This window comes from Pseudophryne corroboree, chromosome 3 (assembly GCF_028390025.1).
Source record: "Pseudophryne corroboree isolate aPseCor3 chromosome 3, aPseCor3.hap2, whole genome shotgun sequence".
NCBI classification, from domain to species: Eukaryota; Metazoa; Chordata; class Amphibia; order Anura; family Myobatrachidae; genus Pseudophryne; species Pseudophryne corroboree.
In genome coordinates this window covers 372,981,859-372,995,106 of record NC_086446.1, presented here as the reverse complement: position 1 = coordinate 372,995,106, position 13,248 = coordinate 372,981,859, and the positions used below count along the sequence as shown (strand labels likewise).

Genomic DNA, 13,248 nt, shown 5'->3' with positions numbered 1-13,248 from the left:
CTAATTTGCAGTGTAAAAATAAAGCAGCCAGTATTTACCCTGCACAAAAATAAAATAACCCACCCAAATCTAACTCTCTCTGCACATGTTATATCTGCCTCCCCTGCAGTGCACATGGTTTTGCCCATCTGCTAAAAAAAAGTCCTGCTGTGATCAACTTGGAATTACCCCCTTAGTGCATATAAAGAAAGTGCACTAACACTTTTGGTGATTTTAGTTCACGTTGCAGTAAATACAGAAGTGTTGCTAGCTGAATGTTAGAGGAACATGCTATATAAGTGGTCAAAGCCAGCATAAGATTGCGGTTTGTCCCAGACATGCCACAGTCCCTATGTCACTACTGTCCATGTCTCTCCTCCCCTTCAGCTGCCATTGTCACTCTTTCCCTGTCTATCTCTTCAGCAGTCACAGGAGATATGGCACCAGAGAGAGTGGCTCTTCTGACAGGCATGTCCTAGCTATACCGGGTCTATGTGTATGTGTGTAGCATGATGCAGTTACCTTTACCCCGCTTATTGTCCCCCTCCCTATCTGTGTATTTGTTCTGTACCTTTCTCTCCCCTCTAGTTACTTCTCTATCTCTCTGTTTTCTCCTTGAGTTCACTCTTTCCAAACATCTCCCTTCTCTCTGCGATTGTCTCTCTTCACACACCCTCACCCTGCGTAGATCTGTCAGATATTTCCTTCTATTCTTTATTTCTGTGATTTCCCTTTTTGGCTCAGATTTGACAGCTCTGCTGTATATATATATACAGTATATATATATCCAAGAGATATAAATAAACGCAGGCATGTGTGAGTGAATGTGTGTATATTTAGAAGGACTCTAGTTAATATGTAAATGTGAAATATTTATACCACCCAGTGATCTGTAAGCTATGCTTGTGTTCATGTTAAACGAGTGCTTCAAAGCTGTAACTGTGAGCAGGTCACACATATTGTATAGTATAGGTGTGAACATACAAAGGCATGTAACAAAATGTACAAGTGAATGTATCATTGGTTGCTGTCATGTTTATATGTAACATGTCTATAAAATATATAGAACTGTACTGTAACATTCCGTTTATCTACTTACAAGCATACCTGCATTTATATAAGCACTATTACATTACATACAGTATGCTGAATATTCTTAATATAGATTATTTTGTTGCTGTATGTTACTATGGGACAGATTTATTAAGCCTGGTGAAGTGATAAAGTGGAAGGTGATAAAGTACCAGCCAATCAGATCCTAACTTCCATGTTACAGGCTGGGTTTGAAAAATGACAGTTGCTGACTGGCTGGTCCATTGTCCACTTTAACACACAGGCTTAATAAATCTGCCCCTATGTACCTGTAAATCACAGGTTCTCAAACTTGGTCCTCAGGACCAGGGCCGGTTCTAGCCCCAGAAGAAAATAGGGGCGTGGCTTCATAAAGGGGTGTGGTCAATGTGCCCCCAGTAGTATTGCCCCCGTTTGTGGCCCCAGTAGTATTGCCCCCATTTGTGGCCCCAGTAGTATTGCCCCCATTTGTGACCGCAGTAGTATTGCCCCCGTTTGTGCCGCTTTTGGAAAAAATAATAATAATACTTACCATCCTCGCTCCTGATGCCCGACTGCTGCTGCCCTCCGTCTCTGGCCGCTGGCGCCGCTCATCTGATCTATGGGAGAGACGTCATGACGTCTCTCCCATAGAACCGCATAGACCCTAGTGTCTAAGTGCCGCTCCCACAATGCAGTGCGGTGCGCGATGACTTCACAGCAGTACCGGCACCGGGGGGGAGGGGGGGGGGCACCACCAGTAGCGGATCTTGCCACGGCGGCAGCAGCGCCCTCCGGATGGCGGCGCCTAGGCAAAAATCCTGTGTGCCCGTAGCAAGATCCGCTACTGCTCAGGACCCCCACATTTTCCAGTTCTCCTCACAAAATCACAAGTGAAATAATTAGCTCCACTGGTGGATGTTTTAAAATGTATCATTAAGAAATGAATACACCTGTGTGCCTGCTAGGTGAACTGGGAACGTGAACTGTGGGGGGTCCTGAGAACCGAGTTTGAGAACCACTGTCCTACACGGTAGCATTGTATTGAAGTTCTGCAGAATATATTTTTATGCGCTGCTCAGTTCACTCAATATTTTTACCATGCTGTCTTTTCCTGCCTAGTATCTATCTGGCTGTTTCTTGTGGGTTGTCTCTGTGATCAGAATGTCTATCCGGCAGTAGGCGCTCTCTTTGTACATGAGCTGAACACTGAGGATTACCAACAACAGTTCCTTAATAAATCTGGTGAGTAAAGGAACGGTACATTCTCTATATGAGTGATACAAATAGGACCTCACAGAGGTTATTGGAGGCTGATAAAAGTTTAAGTTAATATGTGACTATATGGTAACTTTCTAATACTGAGTATGTTAAGCACAAATATTTTCAGAGATGCATTAGCCTAGAAGTTATTATATCTAATAGCTTTGTCTTTGTCAAGTCTCCTGCTAGGGGTGTGCTATGTTACAGGGCCATCTTAAAGTATAGAGTATAGACACACTAGGAAGCTGCCCAGGGCCCCAAAATTCTATGGGCATTTGAGCAGGGGTGAGCTGGGCCAGTGATCATCTGCTCCCTATGCTGGTGCATACTTCTTGGGAGGCAGGTAGAGAATGCTGCCTGGCCACTATGATTGTTAATTACACTCAGAACAGCCAGGCGGCATTCCCTACCTGCCTCCCAACCTGCAACCAGACAGTGAATGGCTGGAAGCAGGGTCAACATTATCCACTCAGCAAAGGGATGAAGAGCAGGGAGGCGCCAGGCTGGAGAAGTGCTCTCCCGGCTCCTGCACCTGTCACACTGTATGACAGGCAGTGGTGCCATCAGATTGAAGCCCTCCCCCATGCAAGCACCAGGGTGCAGGACATGAAAAGGAAATGTAGCTACAGTACACAGGAATGAGGTGCGGAGCTACACGGGAATGATGGGTCGGAGCTACATTGGACCTGGCTGCTACAGAGGAAGATGAGCTGCTACAGATCGGCAGCCTCTTTGTTAAGTAAGTGGAGGGAAAGAGAGTGAGAAAGTGTGTGTGTGTGTGTGTATATGTATGTATGTTTGTGTGTGTGTATTATGTGTTTAAGTGGCACTTCTGTGGGCATTATGTGTATAACAGATGCTACTACTATCGGCATTATGTGTATAAGGGGCACTACTACTAGGAGCATTATGTGTATAAGCAGCACTACTATTGGGGACATTATGTGTTTAAGCGTCACAAGTACTACGGGCAATATGTGTATAAGGGGCACTACTACTGTGGGCATTATGTGTATACGTGGCACTACTACTGTGGGTATTGTGTGTATAAGGGACACTACTACTGTGGGCATTATGTGTATATGTGGCACTACTACTACAGGCAATATGTGTATAAGCGTTACTACTATGGGCAATATGTGTGTAAGGGGCGCTACTACTGGGGGCATTATGTGTATAAGTGGCACTTCTGTGGGCATTATGTGTATAAGTGGCACTACTACTATTGGTTATTATCTGTATAAGTGGTACTACTGGGGGCATTTTGTGTATAAGTGGCATTACAACTGGTGGCATTATGTGTATAAGCAGCACTTCTGTTGGCATTATGTGTATAAGCAACACTACTACTATGGCCATTATCTGTATAAGTGGTACACCTGGGGGCATTATGTGTATAATCGGCACTACTACTTTTGGCATTATGTGTATAAGCAGCACTACTGCTATGGGCAATATGTGTATAAGGGGCGCTACTACTAAGAGCATTATGTGTATAAGCTGCACTTATTACTTACTGAGACACAGTGCTCAGGCATAAAGAGCATGATGCATTCAAATAGCAAATGATAAAATAACAGAGATTGTTAGCACACAGGTGATGGATCATGATTAGGATCAAAGTCCAGATGCTGATGACACAGTCTGTGAAATATAGTAGGAATTTGTAGCTGAAAGTTAGTACGTAATAGTCATGATCAAATAGGTTCCAAATGCTGGTTCCAGTAAAAGTGGTGCATTCCTTGTTGCACATAGATGGAAGGGTCTCTGTTCTAGAGAGCCGGCACCCTGACCCTCCAGGTACAGTACTCACCCCTCTAGTGTACGATGGTGCCATTCCCGGCACTGGTGTCTAACTCTGAGGTCCCAGCCAATGGTGTTATCCGTTTTGTTGCTGCGCCTCTGTATAGGCATTATGTCTATAAGCGGCACTACTACTGTGAGCATTATGAATAAGGGGCACTACTACTGGGGGCATTATGTGTATAAGCGGCACTACTGTGGGTATTAAGTCTGTAAGTGGCACTACTACTGGGGGCATTATGTATAAGGGACACTACTACTGGGGGCGTTGTGTATAAGCAGCACTCCTACTGTGGGCATTATGTATAAGGGGCACTACTACTGGGGGCATTATATGTATAAGCGGCACTACTACTGTGGGCATTATGTATACGCCTTTTTTCAATGTGTGTTAAGGCGCATGCTGTCCCTTTTGTAAAGTATGGGAGGGTGTAAATTTACAGTTTACAGGGGGCCCCGAAAACTTGTCAGGCCCTGCACTAGCCAAGTAGCTCCCTGGCTGTGTCCTGGGTTGCAGCAGCTGAGTGTGATGTCACCACCTCCCCCCCCCCCCCCCCGCAACGGTCCAGACACGCCTGCATTGTGCGACAGAGGGCTGTGCTCCTTCTCCCTCTCCTGTCAGCGTGATGACCATTACACTGCTTGTGACACCTATTCACATCTGTCTTGCTATGCTCAATCATAGAACCAACTCCTGGAAAGATCTAGACAATTTTCCGCTAAAATAGGGACATTTGGGATGGATATCTTACCTGCTTACCTGATCTTTTCTCCAGGCGAAGAGGACGGTCAGGTGAGAGGGGTGGGAGTGTTGTGCTATAAATCATATCATCTCAGCTCCACAGCATCTCACAGTCCCGGTTTCAGGCCAGGCTGAGACACTGGCCAGAGAGCCTCAGGAAAAAGATTGCATGGGGCATTGGAAAGGGTGAGGAAATACTATACTTTACACCAGGGTGGCAGCGCAGCTTTAAGAATTAGTGACTCATTGCACACTAAGACGCCAAAATATAACACAGTAGCAATTAGATGAAATTCATGCATGTTAAATAGATCTATATTTAGCAGAGATTTTCAACCTTTTACAACTCGCGGCACACTGAACAAGATTTAAATATCGCCAAGGCACACTCAAATATAATGGTGATGCATGGTGCAGTTGTGTGTCCTAGGATGTCATGTCGCAGCTTCTCCATAGGTAATGCCTGAGCCACATCTGAGAAAGCCAGAAGAGCCCAACACTGCCTGGGCCCAAAATTAGAACTGGCTCTGCAACCACTAAACCCAACAGTATTGATCGTTCCAGGGACTCAGTAGCGGCAATACACTGACGGGCCTGTCTGTGCTTATTTAGCGGCACACCTGGAGACTGCTCAGGGCGCACTAGCAGTGCCAGATTAAGGTCCTCATGGGCCTGGAGCTGAAATTTCTGCAGGGCCCATTACATACCTTCAGACTGTCCCGGCAGGGAGGGCATAGAGAGACGCGGGCGTCTTGGACAGCATAGAGAGACGTGGGGCAGTAGGGGGGGTATAGAGAGGCGGGGCGGTAGGGAAGGCATAGAAACGCGGGGCGGTAGGGAGGACATAGAGACGCGGGGTGGTAGGAAGGGCATAGAGACGCGGGGCGGTAGGGAGGGCATAGAGACGCGAAGCAGTAGGGAGGGCATAGAGACGTGGGGCGGTAGAGAGGGCATAAAAACGCGGAGTGTGAGGGAGGGCATAGAGAGACACGGGGTGGCATTCACAGAATAGAGAGATGTGGGGCAGTAGGGAGGGTATAAAGATGCGGGGCGGTAGGGAGGGCATAGAGACGTGGGGTAGGAGGGAGGGCATAGAGACACGGGGCGGTTGGGAGGGCATAGAGATGCAGGGAGGTAGGGAGAGCATAGAGATGAGGGGCGGTAGGGAGGGCACAGAGAGACGTGGGGCGATAGGGAAGGCATAGGGAGAAGAAAGGTGGTAGGGAGGGCATAGAGAGACGTGGGGTGGCATGAACAGCATAGAGAGACACGGGGCAGTAGGAGGGTATAGAGACGTGGGGCGGTAGGAAGGGCATAGAGACGTGGGGCAGTAAGGAGGGCATAGAGAAGCAGGGTGGGAGGGAGGGTATAGAGAGATGTGGGGCGGTTGGGAGGGCATAGAGATGCAGGGAGTTAGGGAGAGCATAGAGACAAGGGGCAGTAGGAAGGGCATAAAGACGCGGAGTGGGAGGGCATAGAGAGACACGGGGTGGCATGGACAGAATAGAGAGACATGGGGCAGTAGGGAGGGTATAAAGATGCGGGGCGGTAGGGAGGGCATACAGACGCAGGGCGGTAGGGAGGGCATAGAGATGCGGGTGGTAGGGAGGGCATAGAGACGCGGGGCGGTAGGGAGGGCATAGAGACATGGGGTGATAGGGAGGGCATTGAGACGAGGGGCGGTAGGGAGGGCATAGAGAGACGCGGTGCAGTAGGGAGAACATAGAGAGATCTGGGGTGATAGGGAAGGCATAGGGAGAAGCAAGGTGGTAGGGAGGTCATAGAAAGACGCGGGGTGGCATGGACAGCATAGAGAGACGCGGGGCAGTAGGAGGGTATAGAGACGTGGGGCAATAGGAAGGGCATAGAGAAGCAGGGTGGGAGGGAGGGTATAGAGAGGTGTGAGGTGGTAGGGATGGCATAGTCTCGGGGCGGTAGGGAGGGCATATAGATGCGGGGCAGTAGGGAGAGCATAGAGACGAGGGGCAGTAGGGAGGGCATAAAGATGCGGAGTTGGAGAGAGGGCATAGAGAGACACGGGGTGGCATGGACAGAATTGAGAGACATGGGGCAGTAGGGAGGGTATAAAGACGCGGGGCGGTAGGGAGGGCATGGAGATGCGGGGCGGTAGAGAGGGCATAGAGACGCGGGGTGGTAGGGAGGGCATAGAGACACAGGGTGGTGGGAAGGGCATTGAGATGAGGGGCGGTAGGGAGGGCATAGAGAGACGCGGTGCGGTAGGGAGAACATAGAGAGATCTGGGGCGATAGGGAATGCATAGGGAGAAGCATGGTAGTAGAGAGGGCATAGAGAGACGCGGGGTGGCATGGACAGCATAGAGAGACGCGGGGCGGTAGGGAGGGCACAGAGATGCAGGGCGGTAGGAAGGGCGGAGAGGAGGAGGCGCCGGGTCCCAGTGAGTATGCGGCGCAGGGATGGCTATGAAAGCCTTCTGCTAAGCCGCTATCACAAATGGGCCGCAGCAGCAGCTGTTACACTGGCGCTGCAGCCGGAGAGTGGGGGCTGTTAATGCCGGAGGGGCAAGGGGCACTGACAGCATGGCCTAGGAGACTGCTGTAAAAGGATTTATTTTACCAATTACAGCAGAGACTTGCTGCAGCAGATGCAGTGGGCCTATTTTGAGGTGTGGGCCTGGAGCTGCAGCTCCATCCGCCCCATTATTAATCCGGCCCTGCGCACTAGTGTGCCACGGCACAGTGGTTGAAAAACACTGATATATAGAAATGAATCTGTATCATAAAACACAAGTATAACGGTAATCTCAAATAAAGACTAATAAGCATAGAATAGTTAACTGAAACATGCAACAGACACCATCTGCTGAACGATGAGTCCATCTGACAAGAATAAGGCAGGCCACAGATTGCACAATATTGCAGTCAATTAGCACACAGTGATGAGGGTAGGATCGACCTCATGATAAATGGAGTGCCTCCATTCATTGTTCAAAACGTATGGAGGCAATCTCTATGTATTGCCTGGAGTTGGCTGAAGGACATTTGGGAGGCTTGATAACAAAGAAAGGCAATCCGATAGTTTTTCAACCATTTTCAGGCTGTGAACGATTATCATTAAGTGCGCTGTGTTGGAGTAATCCTTGACTACTCCCTCTCCTTCAAACCACACATTCAGCACCTCTCACAAACCTGCCGTTTTCATCTAAAAAATATTTCCAGGATCAGACCCTTTCTGACCCAGGATGCTACTAAGACCCTCATCCAGCCACTGATCATCTCCAGACTGGTCTACTGTAATCTCCTCCTGTCTGGCCTCCCTGACAAATACCACTCTCCACTCCAATCTATCCTCAATGCTACTGCCCGGCTCATTTTCCTCACCAAATGCACTACATCCACCTCCCCTCTCTTACTAGCCCTTTACTGGCTTCCCTTTCAAAATCCATTTCAAGCTTCTCACAGTCACAAAGCCCTTACCCACTCCTCTTCCATTTACATCTCAGACCATATCTCCCTTTACTCTGCCACTCGTCCTCTTCGCTCTGCTAATGCACGCCGACTCACCTGCCTACCTATTACTTCCTTCCACTCCTACCTTCAAGATTTTTCACGTGCTGCTCCATTTCTCTGGAATTCCCTACCTCTCCCCCTCAGACTCTCCACCTCTCTACAAAACTTCAAATGGGCTCTCAGGACCCCTTCTTCACCAAACCTAGCCAAATCTCATCCTAACCCTCTGTTCCACACTCTCTATGTACCCCATATGTGTCACCCCTGTCTCTCTATCCCTCCCCTTTAGAATGTAAGTTCTAACGAGTAGGGCCCACTTCCTTATATGCTTATCCTTTTTCTTACTTTAATAATCTTCAACTGCACCAAATCCCGCAGTCTTTGGACACCTGATAGTTATTTCAGTGTCATCTGCTGATGTAGCTATGTTTATTTACCCTGTACTTGTCCTATATTGACTTCATCTGTAAAGGCCCGTACACACTGGTCGATATATTGGGCGTTCTCTTGAACGGCCGATATATCGCGGGACCGTCGGCCAGTGTGTACGGCCGATACGTCTGTGAACTCCGTCGTTCACAGACGTATCGCGTCGGCCGCGCAACACAGCCGACGGCCAATATATCTAACGATATATTGGCGCTTCGCTGTGTGTGTACGGGGCGGTCGTCCGACCGCCCGTACACATGCTGCGGCGGCCGGCGGTGATTGAGAGCAGAACTGGGCGGGCGGGCGCCCGCCCAGTTCATGACGTCAGTCCCCCGACGGATCGGGCAGTGTGTATGCACAGCACACTGCCCGATCCGTACATAGATATATCTGCAGATCAATTGATCTGCAGATATATCTATTAGTGTGTACCCACCTTAAGTCGTTGTTTTCCTGTTTTGATTATTTGTTTATGTACGTCCGCACCTGGAATATTGTGTTCAGTTTTGGGCACCATTGTATAAAAAAGACATCAGTGAACTCGAAAGTGTTCAAAGGCGAGCTACTAAATTGATTAAAGGCCTAGAAGGACTGGACTATAAGGAAAGACTTACTAGGCTGAATATGTATACACTAGAAAAGAGGCGCGTAAGAGGAGATACTATTAATATCTTCAAATATGTAAAGGGACATCACAAAGAGTTATCAGAGGAATTATTTATTAAAAGAACACAGTTTAGGACACGTGGGCACTCGCTGCGATTGGAGGAGAGAAAGTTCCGAATGCAACGGAGGAAAGGGTTCTTCACTGTTAGGGCAATCAGGATGTGGAATTCCCTGCCAGGGAAAGTGGTAATGGCGGACTGTGTAATTGGATTTAAAAAAGGAATGGATACGTTTCTGAATGAAAAAGCTATCCAAGGTTATAATACTTAAAGTATCAACGTGGTTAATCCGGGGATAACATGAGTTATAGTAGTTAACTAGTCACAAAACATTATTTAGCAAGTATGTAGAATCATCACAACTTAAGTTAAAACAGGTTGAACACGATGGGCAATATGCCTCTATTCAACCTCAAATACTATGTTACTATGTTACTCTGTAATTGAGCACTGCGGAACCCATGTGGCACCATATAAATAAAGGATAATAATAATAATAATCATTCAGCCTATCGCCAGCTTAAAACTGGGTACACGCTGGAGGGGTTGGGTATGCTTTGCAGCCACTGGGAATCCCGGCGGTCAGCATACCGACTGCGGGATCCCTGCGGTGGAATACCGGCGGGGGGATGAGCACGACAAGCCCCTTGCGGGCTTGGTGGCGAGCTGCGCTCACCACAGCTTGTATTCCCACTCTGCAGGTGTTGTGGACATCCACGAGTGGGAATAGTCCTTGCCAGTCTGCATGCCGACTGTCAGGATTTTTAGGGGGGGTTGGATGATGCCGTCGGTAATGTGACACATAACACATCCCCACTGTGACACATAACTACATCCTCACTGTGACACATAACTACATCCCCACTGGAGTGATTTGTACCTGGACGATATATTGACCGACGTGCCAACATATCATACTGTGTGTACACATCAAAATGGTGTAATGAAGGAAGTAAAGATCCCTTGTTCCGACCTTCATTACCTTGCACGGCCCCGCATGCAGTATCATCCGGTCGGTCGTGCAGCATGGCTGACCGAAAGATAACGCTACCGACTGTGGAAGCACGCAGATTGGCTGACCACACTAAACGATTCGCCCGATATGTCGTTCCAATTCAATGCCAACTACAATAATGCTATTTTGTTCCGATTCTAGGTGTCTGCACAAATACTAATGTACTGTTTGCACCAACGGTTGTTGTCATTTAATGCATTTTCTGTATGTTTTCTACCACGATTTATCTCTTCATAAATAAAGGCTCTTTGCATATTATTGTTTGCTCCCCCTGTTAAATACTGTTTTCTTTATGCAATACTCAGTATTACAAAGTTACCATGAATGTCATAGCTTTAAATATATTTAAAACTGCGGTGCTGATGTTTTTTTTATGTTTGTTTCCCTTTTTATGAGCTGCTCTAATTTTAATTGAGAGTAAAATGAAACAGTTGCAGAGCGCATGTTACAAAAGTAATAAAGTGTGAACTGTGTCTGAGGAACAGATACTGGTGGTCATTCCGAGTTGTTCGCTCGCTAGCAGTTTTTAGCAGCCGTGCAAACGCTATGCCGCCTCCCACTGGGAGTGTATTTTAGCTTAGCAGAAGTGCAACCGAAAGGATGGCAGTGCGGTGGCTAACTCTTTTTGTGCAGTTTCAGAGTAGCTCAATATCTACTCAGCGCTTGCGATGACTTCAGACTATTCAGTTCCTGTTTTGATGTCACAAACACGCCCTGCGTTCGCCCAGCCACGTCTGCATTTTTCCTGGCACGCCTGCATTTTTCCAAACACTCCCTGAAAACGGTCAGTTGACACCCAGAAACGCCCTCTTCCTGTCAATCACTCTGTGGCCAGCAGTGTGACTGAAAAGCTTTGCTAGACCTTGTGTGAAACTACATCGTTCGTTGCAATTGTACAACGCGCGTGCGCATTGCGCCGCATACGCATGTGCGGAAGTGCCATTTTTTTGCCTCATCGCTGCACAGCGAACGAATGCAGCTAGCGATCAACTCGGAATGACCCCCACTGTTTCCAATGAAACTGCAGTGATCCTTGATAAAGGGCATGTAGCCTGAAACGCGTTGGTGTGGTACTTTATATTTCTGTAAAAATAAACTTGTATTAATGTTTAGTTGCCAATGTCCTCATTTAATTCCATACTGTCATTTTTCTCTTCAGGTAATGTCCGTACTCACCCATTTTCCTTTTATGCTAATTTGGAAGGATTCCCAGACCTGCCACAATGGTTGCGTTATACCCAGCGCTCTCCCTGGCACAGTGCTTATCTGTATGGATCCCCGACCAAGCCGGGCAAAGAAGTTATAGAAGTAAAATAATTATACTGTGGAATGCCGTTAGATTGCATAGCGTCTGCTCATTCTAATCTATTGCTCAATTCTTTATTTTAGGTAACTGTATATAACAGGCGCACATATGAAATTTTTCAAGAAAAGATAATTTTCTACATTCGTTCTGCAGCTGGTAAGTGATAACAAACATGGTGCATATGTAAAGTACCAAAGCCTCAGAAGTGCGGTCACACTGACCAAGTGAAAAATGGCAATGAAAGACAGCGCCAGCATTTTCAATCAAAAGTAGCCATTTCTTCAAAAACATTGTTTACTTGCCCTTATTGTGGGCATTGTCTTGATAATGGGCCAATGTTTGGCCCACAGTGTTGATCAATGTTATATCTGCACTCCTTAGTGAAGACAAGGAGAGAATGTGTTTGCATTCGCATCTGCTTGTCAGTTGTGTAGATGCTTCTTGTTATTGTCAGTTTGTTATTTTTGCTCTCAACCAAACCCATGGGCTGAGTGTTCTTATAAGAGGAATGCTCTTGAATGGAAGTATGTGTTGACTTTTGTGTAAAAAACTTACTAACCAACACTGATCATTGGCGGCATGCAACAGATACAGTAGATATAACATGACAATAGAAATAGATACTAAGAAAGCCCGATTTACCATTCTGACTTCTTTTAAACCTATCAATCAAAGCAACCGATAAACAATGGCTTTGACAACCATTGGCTACTCAAAATTCCAAAATTCTGTGCTACTTACATTGTTCAATGGCTTGGCCTAGATTTGCTTTAAATACATTAGTTTGTTTTATCCTATTGTTTTGCCGACTCTACCCATTTATCCTTTCCGTTTGTTACCCATTTATCCTTTCCTTTTGTTAGTTTCACAATACTTTCCACCTTTGCATGTCCGTCATGTCAGATTACCAGTTTGCATGACCCTTCAAACATCTGTTCTTGGGTCTGAAATCATCTTTTTTTTATGTATGTCATCTCAGATCAAATCAACCTACTACTTTTATTCCAGTTATTTATTTCTCTCATATTAATAATTTGTTAATCCCATTATCAACTTCAAGATGTGCCGCACCTGTATCAGGCTGAATTCATGATTCAGAATATGGATGTGGAAGAGATGCTTTTGCCAGAGGCCCAGCACAACTTTCAGATCCCCCTACAGGATGTTTGGAATACAGAGAGACTTTCTGTCATTAACATAACATCAGCGCTGGACAAGGGTGGGAGAGTACCACTTCCGCTGCCAGGACATAAAGAGGGGTATTTTTATTTTTTTTCCTCTACCACTTTCAAACAAGTAAATACTACTGCTACATGCCCTGCCAATCTATTATTCTGAGTGACTCTTACAAAGAAGGTTAGACAAGTTGGCACATTAAATGGCTCTTGACACTATTATATAAATGTCACCATGTGTTATTCCATATTTTGTTTAATATGGGAAATCCAAATGTCTTCTTAAAAGCACAAGACATAAGGAAACCACTTCATACCTCCAGGCCAATCCTT

At 46.6% G+C, this 13,248-nt stretch overlaps 1 protein-coding gene across 1 annotated transcript in view; it reads left to right on the top strand.

Moving 5' to 3' along the window:
- The first annotated feature begins 355 nt into the window (after positions 1-355).
- The window catches only part of SGCA (sarcoglycan alpha), a 46,079-nt gene continuing 33,186 nt past the window's right edge, over positions 356-13,248 (top strand). The window contains exons 1-5 of the mRNA XM_063959901.1: positions 356-447; positions 2,152-2,274; positions 11,594-11,742; positions 11,824-11,896; positions 12,801-12,999. Coding sequence (XP_063815971.1) covers positions 417-447; positions 2,152-2,274; positions 11,594-11,742; positions 11,824-11,896; positions 12,801-12,999 — 575 coding nt within the window. The 5' untranslated portion in view covers positions 356-416. The remainder of the gene's footprint in view (positions 448-2,151; positions 2,275-11,593; positions 11,743-11,823; positions 11,897-12,800; positions 13,000-13,248) is intronic.